Here is a 12,243-nt window from a genome sequence, read left to right as displayed (position 1 = left end):
CGGGTGTTAAAAAATAAATAAATTAGCAGCCGCTAAAACACTGTGGTGCAAACGCTGGACTGCTGTTTTCACTTTATCTATGCTAGATGTCTCGGCCCCTAATAAAAATAACTGTACGGACTGCTGTTCTTGCACCTGTTCAAAAGATCCACACCAAGCGGGGAACCAGACTGGATGAACAGAGCTCATCGATCGTAAAGGGAGTTTCTGATCAGAGTCGAAATAAAACAGAAAATCTTTTTGGAAAACTGTTATTTATTTTCTTTCAGGATGGCGAAACATTCAACAGAGACTCAAACAGAAAGCGACTCCTTCACCATCCACAACACAAACAAACTGATATCCAGAGAGTAAATATGCATTTACAAATGAACAGGAAGTGGCGTCAGAGGGGGCGGGGCCTCACTGTTTCCTGAAGCCTCTCAGGATCGGATAAATGTTCTCAAACGCGTCGTAGATCTCAGCTCGTTCTTTAGCTCCTGGAATTTAAACACACGACTACAAAATGAAAACAAGTCATTTCTAAAAGGGTGTGAGGAGATGACAGCAGCTGATCTGGCCATCTTACAACAACACGTCTGTTTCATTTTCATCATAAGATCTTTGTCTCGCAGTTAACTCGTTACCGCAGAGAGCACCGATGTTCAATGTTGATCACGGCAACTCGTAATGATGTCGGGGAGAGCCGCAACCAATGAAACAACTTTCTCAGAGCCGGTGTTCTGTCCATTCACGCGCTCTATCGAGATGTGCTACTTAGCGGTTCTGCGCATGCGCGTGACCCACAAGCGCGGTCCGTTCCACGGCCATACGTCTGCGCAACCTGGGCACGCCGTCGAGACAGCGGCTGATCGCCAGCAATATCAACAACAAATCATTATACGCTGATATCTGAAATAAGCTCCCCCCTCCTTACAGTGCACATGCAGCGAGCAGCGGTGCAATGTAAAATGATTCTGAAGACGCTGCCCCTGAAATGATCAATCAAAAAAACAGAAGACTAATCCTGCGAGAGTGGAAAAGGGAACATAAAGGTAGCATATAATCGCCAGAACAATCAGGTGGACTCGGACGTCTGTGAGACGGGAAGTGATCGCTCGACCTCGTCTTTGATGATTCAGTTATTTTTAACTGTAAATCACTTAATATGATTGGAAGCAGGAAGTCAAGGATGACGCAGGGTCCTTCCACACCTGAAAGTCCGCACAGAGGTCCGAGCCAAAGTTCACGTTCTGATATATCTGGTTAGCTGTGCTCTCCCGTCGCTGCGTCTCGCTGTACGTGACTCTGAGAGGACTGAACAGATGCAGATCGTTGCCACCGTGTTGTTATAAAGAAGGCGTTACTGCAGCACCTGCTCTGCTACAGCGGCCGTCTGTTTCAAAAGATGAGCTGAGATTTCTAATTGTGTCCTTATACCAGCGCATTTCTCCATTTCTTCACACAGGAAGCTCCTAACGTCATGGCGTTCACACAGCGTGACTGACCGGTGACAGGAGGTCACACGCTCCACGAGCTGACAGCGGCTGAGTCACCTGACGCTGGTCTCCAAACCACGTTTGGTCAAGAAAACACAGGTGAAATGAGCGATCCTGCACAGGAAACAGCTGTTTGTTATTCTAAAGACAAAGAATCTGGGTGAAAGGACGGATCAGCAGACGCAGACAGCAGGAAACGTCTGAGCTACAGTTAGCTGGAGGCCTATCCTAAAGTAGTGCTTCCTAAAGTGTACTGCTGTATGCACTAAAGTGCAGTAACGTGTGGTTTGCTTTAAACAGATTTTTCCCTTCACACAGCAGCTAGAAAATATTTCTAATTACAGTCTGTGTTCAGCAGTCAGAGGGAGGGGAAGCGCTCGCCTCATGCACACGCCCGCCGCCGAACTGATCCTCGCTGTTTGGGAGTTTCCAGAATCAGCAGGAGGGAATTCAGCCTCTCAGCTGAAGTTACGCAGCCTGTAATTTAACTCAAGTTAAACAGGCTGCAGCTGTGTAGCGCGCACAAGCCGCTGCCATGGTTACTGTCCATAGAGCCGCGCCGTATCTGATCACCTGAGGAGCGCAGAGCGGCCCCGCGGGGCCAAGAGACCGCGCTGTGACTTTATGAACGTTCCTCAGACACTACCCAGCATGCAGTGAGCAGCTCTCCTCTTCGCTGTGGCGTTTGATCGCTTGTCTTGTTTTCTTTATCTGCTTCTCCCGCAGCGCAGTCTAGTGGTGAAAAAGTAGCTGCCTGCTCTTAGTCAGATGTGGATGTCAAGTCGGCCGACGGCTCCAGATATTTTGCATCTGTCCAACACGATTTATTGAAAAGTAATTGAAACTGAAAATCAGAACCTCTTCGGTGAACGATGGAGGTCAAAACAACATCGTAATCGAGGACAAATGTTCCGTTAGTATCCATCACAGCCCGACTGTTGGCGACTCGCAACACCCGGCTTCAGGCTGATCTACGTAAAAATCCAGAAGTGCACTGAACGTTAGGCCCCGTGTTCTAAAAATGAACAGGTTTTTAATAAGATAACGGGCACAATATGTTCGTCATGTTTTGTTTGACTTTTTAAATAAAAGCGGTCGGGACTGAAGAATCAGCAGCACCGGGTGTTGATCAAACACACGTCACAGCTGCTTTTAAAGGGACGTTCATCAGAAAAGTGTTTCGGTCGTCCCGGCTCTCCCGACAGAGTCACAACTGATCGAACGATGCTCTTCCAACGTGCAGCTGTTCACTAGTGTCTGCTGCTACTTCACTGTTTAAGCACGGTGGGACATTTGAGTTTCATTACCGGTCAGAACCACTTTCCCCGACACGAAGATGAGCAGGACGATGCGAGGCTTCACCATGCGGTAGATGAGGCCAGGAAACAGCTCCGGCTCATAACTGGACACGAAAACACAGAAAACCTTTTATCAACGTTTAAATGTTTTACAATCCTTTAAAAAGATTTAAAAGATGTTCATCTGAAGGCTTCCCAGCGACTGAACTTTTATGTTAAACTCTGTCTTGTTCACTAGTTTCAGGTGAAAAAGAAACTCAATTCAAATGCTACGCTAACAAAACAAGAAGCTAACGCTAAGCTAATGGGAACATTTGAGATGCCATTGTTAGCATGTGACGCGGATGAAGGAAAAAAATAAAATGTCATGACTGAAAGGAACGCTGGCATTTTGGGGATTCCTGGACCGTGATTAGCCTAGCTTAGCACAAAGACTGGTAACAGGGGAGAACTGCTAGCCCGGCTAAATTAAAAGAAATGCTCAAGGTTAGGATCATTACTGCACATCTGACTTTGTGAAGTCTTCCAGCTCCTAACTGACCCTTTGCTTAGCCACGCCCCCCTTAGTTAAAGTTGCCAACAAACTGTCGGACTTTTATCACGGCGCCTCCTATTACTGCACTCGCTGGAGAAATGCTGTTGGACAAAGCGATCTCAGAAAGAAGCAGACAGTTTGACATTGTACATTTGAAGGTTTTATTCAGGCTGTCAGCCTGACGTGAAAAAATAAAGACAGAAGCTAAAGTGAACCACTTTATTATCTGACGATTGAGAAAGAGGACAACGACATTAAGGATCAGCAGTGTTCCTGTACAGCTGGTCGGCCTGTTCATTATTACAGTCATTAAAAAGCAGAACAGCAGGACTTTATTACGTTACATTAAGCAGGAAGTTAGCCAGCGTTAGCTAACTAACATCACATTAGGAATGATCCACGGCTGACATTTTTCTGGATTTGTTTCAGGTTTTGGAGAGAGAATAAATCGTCCTTCTCCTTTCTATTACAAGACGCTGCAGGAACAGCGTTTGACCAGATCTTAGAAAATACAGCCAGAAGGAAGCTAGAAAACGACTCTTTCTGCATTAGAGTCAATGGAGCCATGAAAGAGTCCTATACTGCGCTGCGATTGGCCAGCTGCGTATTCGGGCGTGGCTTAGCGAAGGGTCAATTGTGTGCAAACGCAGGTTTTTCCCCCCCGACAGCTCTCATTTAACTCCAAATTAGCATCAAGTGAGTTAACCTAAAATCTGGTGGGGAAAACGCATGTAAAACAGCGACTCTGACTGGAGCTTAAATCAGATTAAATGGTGACGCAGCGAACAACAGTAGCTTCCTCCACGTTGGACTCAAAGGTCGGCTCTGGCAGGACGTCGGGGGTTTGCTACAAGGCTTTCTATTGGTCAGCGTCACCGGCTGAACAGAACATGAAGCACTCAGAGGTTCTGCACCCCTCAGTGAATCCGCTGAGCACAGCTTTGCAGTTGTTGGAAGGTGCATTTTTAGGCCTTAGTCTTTGTGCTAAGCTAAGCTAACCTCATGCCCTCACCGATCGTCAGTGTTTCTACCTGCTGAACTGTTGGTGTGTCAGGACCAGACCTTCCAGTCTGATGGGGAAGCACACGTCGCAGCTGGCCACCATGTTCTGGATCTTAAAGTCCAGGAAGCGGGCGGGGAAACCCAGTTTCTGCACCACCCGAGCGTACTTCCTGGCCGCCAGTCGCGACTGCTCCTCGCTGCACGTGCTCAGACACGTGAGAGAAGCTGGTTAATAAACTGTCCTGTAAGTCCTGATCGTACCTGTAACCTGAGACAGACAGGTGAGACAGGTAGACTGACCTCTTGGCTCCTGTGCAGACCATCTTCCCCGAGCTGAAGATCAGCGCGGTGGTTCTCGGCTCGCGGATCCTCATGATGACCGCCGCAAAACGCTGAAACACAACACAAGAACTGAACCCCACCAGTAGCTTCTGAGACGTTCCATCTGTGCGGACTAGAGCTAATGCTAAGCTAACGCTAAGCCTCATGTATATAATATAAACCTTGACAGAATCCGCTGAGTTAACTCAAAGTCTGTGAGCGCGTTAGCGGTTTAGCAGTGCTGTTTCGAAAGTGGTTCACTGTTTCAAATCATTTGATTTGGAACCCTGTAGTGAAAACGGGACAGTGTGGACGGTCGGGAAGATGCGAGCTACAGACAAACTAAAACAAAGTGCTGCTCGCCACGACGTCACGGAAAGCGTTTGCTGAAGTGCAGCTTTCTTATTTGTACAGCGTTTGCTGAAGTCACAGAATCAGAAAGACTATGCGGGGAAACTGGTCACGTACAGGTAGGGTCGCCACCTTCAATACAGGAAAATAAGGGACGCCTGCCTGAGCGGGGGCCCCACCCCTCGGGGGCCCAGCAACGGCAGGCCTTATGGTTGTTTATCATAACTTAAAACATGTTGAAGTATTAAGATTGATACCAGCCGACGTCATAATGAGCCATCTGCTGTTGAAGTCAGTGTGAACAGATGAACTCAGCAGACTAGCGGTCAGACTGTCTGAACATATATTTACCCTCCAGACTCTAACTGATCAAGAATTAAACATTAAGAAAAGAAAGGCATAAGCCTGTTTTGTTGACTTTGGAGCTGCTGCCGCCGTTATTTCAACTCGACTTCCTGCCAAGAGACCTTACCTGACTCCGATTGGCCCCGAACCTGACAGTGTTAATCAAACCATCAATGGCAGCGAGTTTTACCCAATCAGGGGTAGAAGAGGAGTTTACAGAATGCGTGGGATAGTTTGCATGGGATGCTGCATTAAAGACAGAAAACTATTATATACTATTTAGTTCTCAAATACGGGATGATTCTGCATTTTAAGGGACGGGTGGCGAGCCTACGTTGGGGTCCATCTACCCTCCTACTTTGATTTTAAACCGCAGACCTTCTACGTTTCCCGCCGCCACGGTCTCTTTGTCCTCCTGTGGTCCATGCAGAGAAATCTCTGCTGTGGTTCTTCACCATCGCTGTTCCTCGTTCGTCTCTAGTAGAACTTTCTTCTTTAGACGAATCTTGATCAAACGTGAACGGTCACATGATGTGCGTTTTCAGCCGTTTAAATACAGACAGATCAGTTCTGATATGCAGCTAAAACGCTGGTGAGGACGGAGATTGTTTCTGTTTAAAAACCAGTGTAGTAGAGTGGTTGTAGCCTTACAGTCGCTCCAGGATTTCACAATGTCCTGATCGCAACTATTAACACAACTCAACAAATCCCAAACATGCAAGAGACATCAGTACGGGACAAACACTTTTTCACACCATGTATGTATGTAAAATAAAAATATTTTTCTACGATGTATAAATGTGTTAAATGCAAGAAGAAGTAGTATTGGCTGAAATGTACAGTAGAAATGCAGTATACTGACACTCTGAATGACTTCCTGTGGTAAACGCACCCCCGTGCTGACCAGCTCGTCACGGAGTGGAGGCAGATGTGCCTCAGGTTTACATCCTGGCAGATAATCTGGACATTCCTGCATGGTTTTTATCTCACAGGTGAATCTGTGGTCAGCAACACTCAGTAATCACCTGACGGAGAGGCGACGTACCTTCGGGTTGTACTCTGCGTTTCTTGCCTGGAGGGCAATAAACTTCAGATCCAGCGGACAGCCAAGGTTCACCGTGGAGACGATGTTCCTGCACGCACCCACACATACAAACAGTGTGCGTGTCAATACTACAGATAAAGCACCTCGGCATCAGTGTCTGTATAGAAGTTTGGTGTTATTCTCGTTACATTCAACAACAGTTGTTCTTGAAATATCCCACTTTAACCACCGATTTGACCAGTGTCATATTTTTATGTAAAAATGGCACCAACCATTTCAAAAGATAGATAACTGTAAAACTACAAAACTCTCTTACCACTGTGTTTTTTAACATGTCAACAAACAGCCTGGCTCCACTAAACACTTAACATGAGAGAGCGAGTGTGAGAGAGACACACAAACCCACAGCCAACACAACACTGGCCCCTGATTCCCAGCCAGAGAGCCCCCCAGCCTGGAGGTCCTGTACCCCCCCTCATCCCAACGGCAGAACCAAGACTACAGGATCAGCAGCCTATTGGACTGGACTACGCTGCAGCGGTGAGAAGAGCCACAGCCCCGCCCCCCTCTGGTGAACTCAAAGACATATCACACATGCAGAACCTGCTCTGCTCTCGCCTCATGGCTACATGGTGGAAGAGCAGAGACTCTTAGAGACATCACAATAATTCATAGTTTGGCATGTTGGATATCATTTTAAACCAATAGCAATATAAGGACAATTCTTAACAGTATTTCACACATGAAACACTCTAAAAATGTCACTCAAAGTTTAATATTTTATTCATTTACCTACAACATTATTTCTCTTTTTACACTTTTTGTTCCCCTTTTCGTTTGTTACTAGTATTGTTTAATATCTAGTTTACTATTATTTGTTTTTTAAGGTGTTTAAGGTCTAATTTTTGAACAGATTACACTTGGAGATGAAATCGTTCACAATAACATGTTGGAACATTCGAGGTCTGAGATCATCAGCTTTTGGTTTAAAGAGCATAAATCCAGATTTTAATAGAGAGTTAAAAGACTCTGACATCATAGTTTTACAGGAGACATGGTGCAGAGAAGATGTTTCCACTGGTCGTCCTCACGGCTACACTGACATTATTATACCATCAACAAAAAATCCCACAATAACCCAAGGCAGAGATTCAGGAGGCCTGATTATATGGTGTAAATCAGAACTGAGCCAGTCCATCAGTTATTAAAGAAGAAGAAGCTAATATATGGTTGAAAATGAACAAACAGAGCAACACGTCTACATGTGTGCCATCTACATACCTCCATCAGAACCCCCTACTACAACCCAGATACTTTCTCTATTCTTGAGGAGGAAGTTAACCATTATAAAACCATGGGAAATGTGTTAATCTGTGGGGACTTGAACGCTCGAACAGGGGAAAGAGCTGCAACTATGAACACCCAGGGAGACAAACACTTACCTGGAAGCACCTGCTTCCCCCTCCCTGAATGTCCTGCTAGAAAGAGCTTTGACAAGCTTACTAATACAAGCGGTATGCAGCTTCTACAGCTCTGCCGTACGCTGGGTCCGTACAGAGTCGACGGCGGGCTACGAGGGGACTCTACGAGGGGACTGTCTGGGTCCGTACATGGTCAACGGCGGGCTACGAGGGGACTGTCTGGGTCCGTACATGGTCAACGGCGGGCTACGAGGGGACTCTACGAGGGGACTGTCTGGGTCCGTACATGGTCAACGGCGGGCTACGAGGGGACTGTCTGGGTCCGTACATGGTCAACGGCGGGCTACGAGGGGACTCTCTGGGTCCGTACATGGTCAACGGCGGGCTACGAGGGGACTGTCTGGGTCCGTACATGGTCAACGGCGGGCTACGAGGGGACTCTCTGGGTCCGTACATGGTCAACGGCGGGCTACGAGGGGACTCTCTGGTCCGTACATGGTCAACGGCGGGCTACGAGGGGACTCTCTGGGTCCGTACATGGTCAACGGCGGGCTACGAGGGGACTGTCTGGGTCCGTACATGGTCAACGGCGGGCTACGAGGGGACTGTCTGGGTCCGTACATGGTCAACGGCGGGCTACGAGGGGTGTCTGGGTCCGTACATGGTCAACGGCGGGCTACGAGGGGACTGTCTGGGTCCGTACATGGTCAACGGCGGGCTACGAGGGGACTGTCTGGGTCCGTACATGGTCAACGGCGGGCTACGAGGGGACTGTCTGGGTCCGTACATGGTCAACGGCGGGCTACGAGGGGACTCTCTGGGTCCGTACATGGTCAACGGCGGGCTACGAGGGGACTCTCTGGGTCCGTACATGGTCAACGGCGGGCTACGAGGGGACTGTCTGGGTCCGTACAGAGTCAACGGCGGGCTACGAGGGGACTGTCTGGGTCCGTACATGGTCAACGGCGGGCTACGAGGGGACTGTCTGGGTCCGTACATGGTCAACGGCGGGCTACGAGGGGACTGTCTGGGTCCGTACATGGTCAACGGCGGGCTACGAGGGGACTGTCTGGGTCCGTACATGGTCAACGGCGGGCTACGAGGGGACTGTCTGGGTCCGTACATGGTCAACGGCGGGCTACGAGGGGACTCTCTGGGTCCGTACATGGTCAACGGCGGGCTACGAGGGGACTCTCTGGGTCCGTACATGGTCAACGGCGGGCTACGAGGGGACTGTCTGGGTCCGTACATGGTCAACGGCGGGCTACGAGGGGACTCTCTGGGTCCGTACAGAGTCAACGGCGGGCTACGAGGGGACTCTCTGGGTCCGTACATGGTCAACGGCGGGCTACGAGGGGACTGTCTGGGTCCGTACATGGTCAACGGCGGGCTACGAGGGACTCTCTGGGTCCGTACATGGTCAACGGCGGGCTACGAGGGGACTGTCTGGGTCCGTACATGGTCAACGGCGGGCTACGAGGGGACTGTCTGGGTCCGTACATGGTCAACGGCGGGCTACGAGGGGACTGTCTGGGTCCGTACATGGTCAACGGCGGGCTACGAGGGGACTCTCTGGGTCCGTACATGGTCAACGGCGGGCTACGAGGGGACTCTCTGGGTCCGTACATGGTCAACGGCGGGCTACGAGGGGACTCTCTGGGTCCGTACATGGTCAACGGCGGGCTACGAGGGGACTCTCTGGGTCCGTACATGGTCAACGGCGGGCTACGAGGGGACTCTCTGGGTCCGTACATGGTCAACGGCGGGCTACGAGGGGACTCTCTGGGTCCGTACATGGTCAACGGCGGGCTACGAGGGGACTCTCTGGGTCCGTACATGGTCAACGGCGGGCTACGAGGGGACTCTCTGGGTCCGTACATGGTCAACGGCGGGCTACGAGGGGACTCTCTGGGTCCGTACATGGTCAACGGCGGGCTACGAGGGGACTCTCTGGGTCTGTACAGAGCCAACATTAAAATATATATTCCAATTGAAATCTGGCTGAAAATTTTACAATTTGTACTAGAACCAATAATTCTTTATTGTTTTGGGGGCCAAAACTTAGTAATGAATTTGACAAATGGGATAAAACAATCATAGAATCTTTCCATCCTGAGTTCTGTAAGAACATCCTGCAGGTGCAGAGAAAGACACCAAATAACCTGTGCAGAGCAGAGCTCGACCAAAACCCTCTCCTACTAAAAATACAGAAAAGATCACTTAAATTTTACAATCAATCACTTACAATCAGTTAACCCAGACATATCATCACAAAGCCCTAACATACCAGGAGCTGAAACCAGAGAAGAGTCCCCTCAGCCAGCTGGTCCTGAGGCTCTCTGCAGTCCCCAACAGCCTCAGGACAGCAACACCAACTCAAGCAGACCAAACCAAATTATCAGCAAGCAGAAAGAAAAATATACTGAATACTGGAAAGAAACAACCAAAACACAAAGTAAATCACAAAGTTATCTGACCCTAAAAAGAGAATTCACACTGGCAAATTACCTGAGTACAATAAAATGTCCCAAACTAAGAAATGTTGACAACATACAGACTGAGTGAACACAGCCTGGCCATAGAAAAGGGTCGTCACAGACAGAGCTGGCTACCACAAGAGGAGAGACTCTGCTGCCAGTGTGACAGAGGACAGGTAGAGACTCAGAGGACAGGTAGAGACTCAGAGGACAGGTAGAGACAGAGCTGCACTTTCTAACCTCATGCCCCAAATATAAAACACTAAGACAAAACACCTTGCAAACATTTCCCAATATACCCCGAATTCAAATTCATATCAGACGCACAGAAACTCCCTATTTACTGGGAGAAATGCTCAAATGTGAAATAATTGCTGCAAAATATCTCCTCATGCCATGAAGTGAGGACAACCAGTGGAACCTCAGACTAACAAATAATTGTACAGATTTTCAAAATTATTATTATTTTGATTGTTTGATATTTTACTACTTGTTTTGTTTTTACATTTGATACTGATTTCTTTTTTTTTTAAATCATTATTTTTTAATCAATTATTTTTTTGTCTATTAATATACACACACACACTTTACCGTTTCATTTATATTTTTTTAACACATGCTTACTGTTTTATTTATTTTTTATATTTTTTATTTTTTAAACACACACACACACACACACACACACACACACACACACCCACTTACTGATTTGTTTATGCATTTTATTTGAATTTTTTTGCTTCTTTTTTAACACAAACACACTTTGACGCTTTACACTTGTTTAATGAAATGTATGGGGCTGATTGTTCTTATGTTGTATACATGATGCTTTGGCAATGTTGTTACATTCATGCCAATAAAGCTAATTTGAATTGAATGCGAGAGAGAGCGCAAGCGATTTTATACATTTGCTCCTTGCCAGGGGGGGCCACTGGGGGGGCCACACTTTTTCTTAGGTTGTATTGGCACTGCAGATAAAGTATCGGTACACATTGTGACTTACTGTAACTGTGGGATGATTCCTGACCTCTCGGTCACGGGGGTCATGGGGGTCATGGGGGTCATAGGGGTCATGGCACAGAAGGGGGAGGCTCCGGTCCCCAGCCCCGACACGGACGACCCCTGCTGGGGGTCAGCTGCTGTTGAACCCTGGGAGTTGTAGTCCAGACAGACGCCTGTCCTGAGACACGTCCAGAGCTGCAGTCTGACTCTCTGCTGCAACAGATCAGGGGAGAGTTCAATCAAAACGTTCTGCACCGGTTTGCAACATTTTCAGATTGAACATGTTTCCTCGTAACGTTCTGCAACGTTCTGCAACGGGCTTTGAGGTACGTTTTCTTCTGTTGGTGGGCGTGTCACAGGTTTTACCCATTCAGCGGCGACAATTTGTAAACACAAGGCAGGAAAACGCAATGCGCTTGCGTCCACAACAGGGTGTTCAGCGAACGACCATTTCAGTCGAAAAAATGTTTTGTCAGCGCTGACTCGCCCCAAAACTCAGAGGTAACCCGCCTCCTGGGACCTCACAGAGCCACACCCACCTGCCAGTGTTTTTTAAACGGATTTATTCTATGAGCTTCGGTTCACATTTTAAAGGTTTTGAAGGAAATATGGTCTTAAGGTTTGACACAGCTCAAAGATCCAATAGACTAACTCATCATTCTGGTTCAGTGTTTGTTGATTTTTCCTCTAATATAGCAGATCGGATCCAGTCAGTCAGAATAATAGTGATAACATGTTTTCAGCCCTGTTTTAGTAAATCGTTTATTTCTCTAATATAAAGTGTTGCTCAGTGTGACTTCACTAAATGTTATCGTGAATAAAAGTGTAAAGCGAACATTAAATTATTGATCTATAGTTTCTTTCTGTAAAGCATCATCTGTGATGTCACACCTGTGTCATCGTGACGCCCCGCCTCGTCCTGCGTGCTGAGGTCATCAGGTAGGAAGCTGAGGTCAAGCTCCTCCCCC

The 12,243-nt window shown here is 47.7% G+C and overlaps 1 protein-coding gene across 3 annotated transcripts; it reads right to left on the bottom strand.

Annotated features, from left to right (window-relative positions):
* Positions 1–235: 235 nt before the first annotated feature.
* Positions 236–12,243, bottom strand: LOC119910125 (TATA box-binding protein-like 2; the record flags this gene model as incomplete). 3 transcript variants are annotated; one of them, XM_038728530.1, is given in 7 exon segments in its annotated part: positions 236–479; positions 2,786–2,880; positions 4,343–4,510; positions 4,614–4,705; positions 6,376–6,463; positions 11,277–11,488; positions 12,167–12,243. In XM_038728530.1, coding segments are annotated over 7 exon segments (809 nt in total), but the record flags the coding sequence as incomplete, so codon positions are not given.

The sequence above is a fragment of the Micropterus salmoides genome, unplaced genomic scaffold (assembly GCF_014851395.1).
Source record: "Micropterus salmoides isolate LMB-PRFRI ecotype aquatic unplaced genomic scaffold, ASM1485139v1 Ms_hic_scaffold_19, whole genome shotgun sequence".
Classification (NCBI taxonomy): Eukaryota; Metazoa; Chordata; class Actinopteri; order Centrarchiformes; family Centrarchidae; genus Micropterus; species Micropterus salmoides.
Note: the sequence above shows the minus strand (reverse complement) of the source record. Positions and strands in the feature narration are given on the sequence as shown.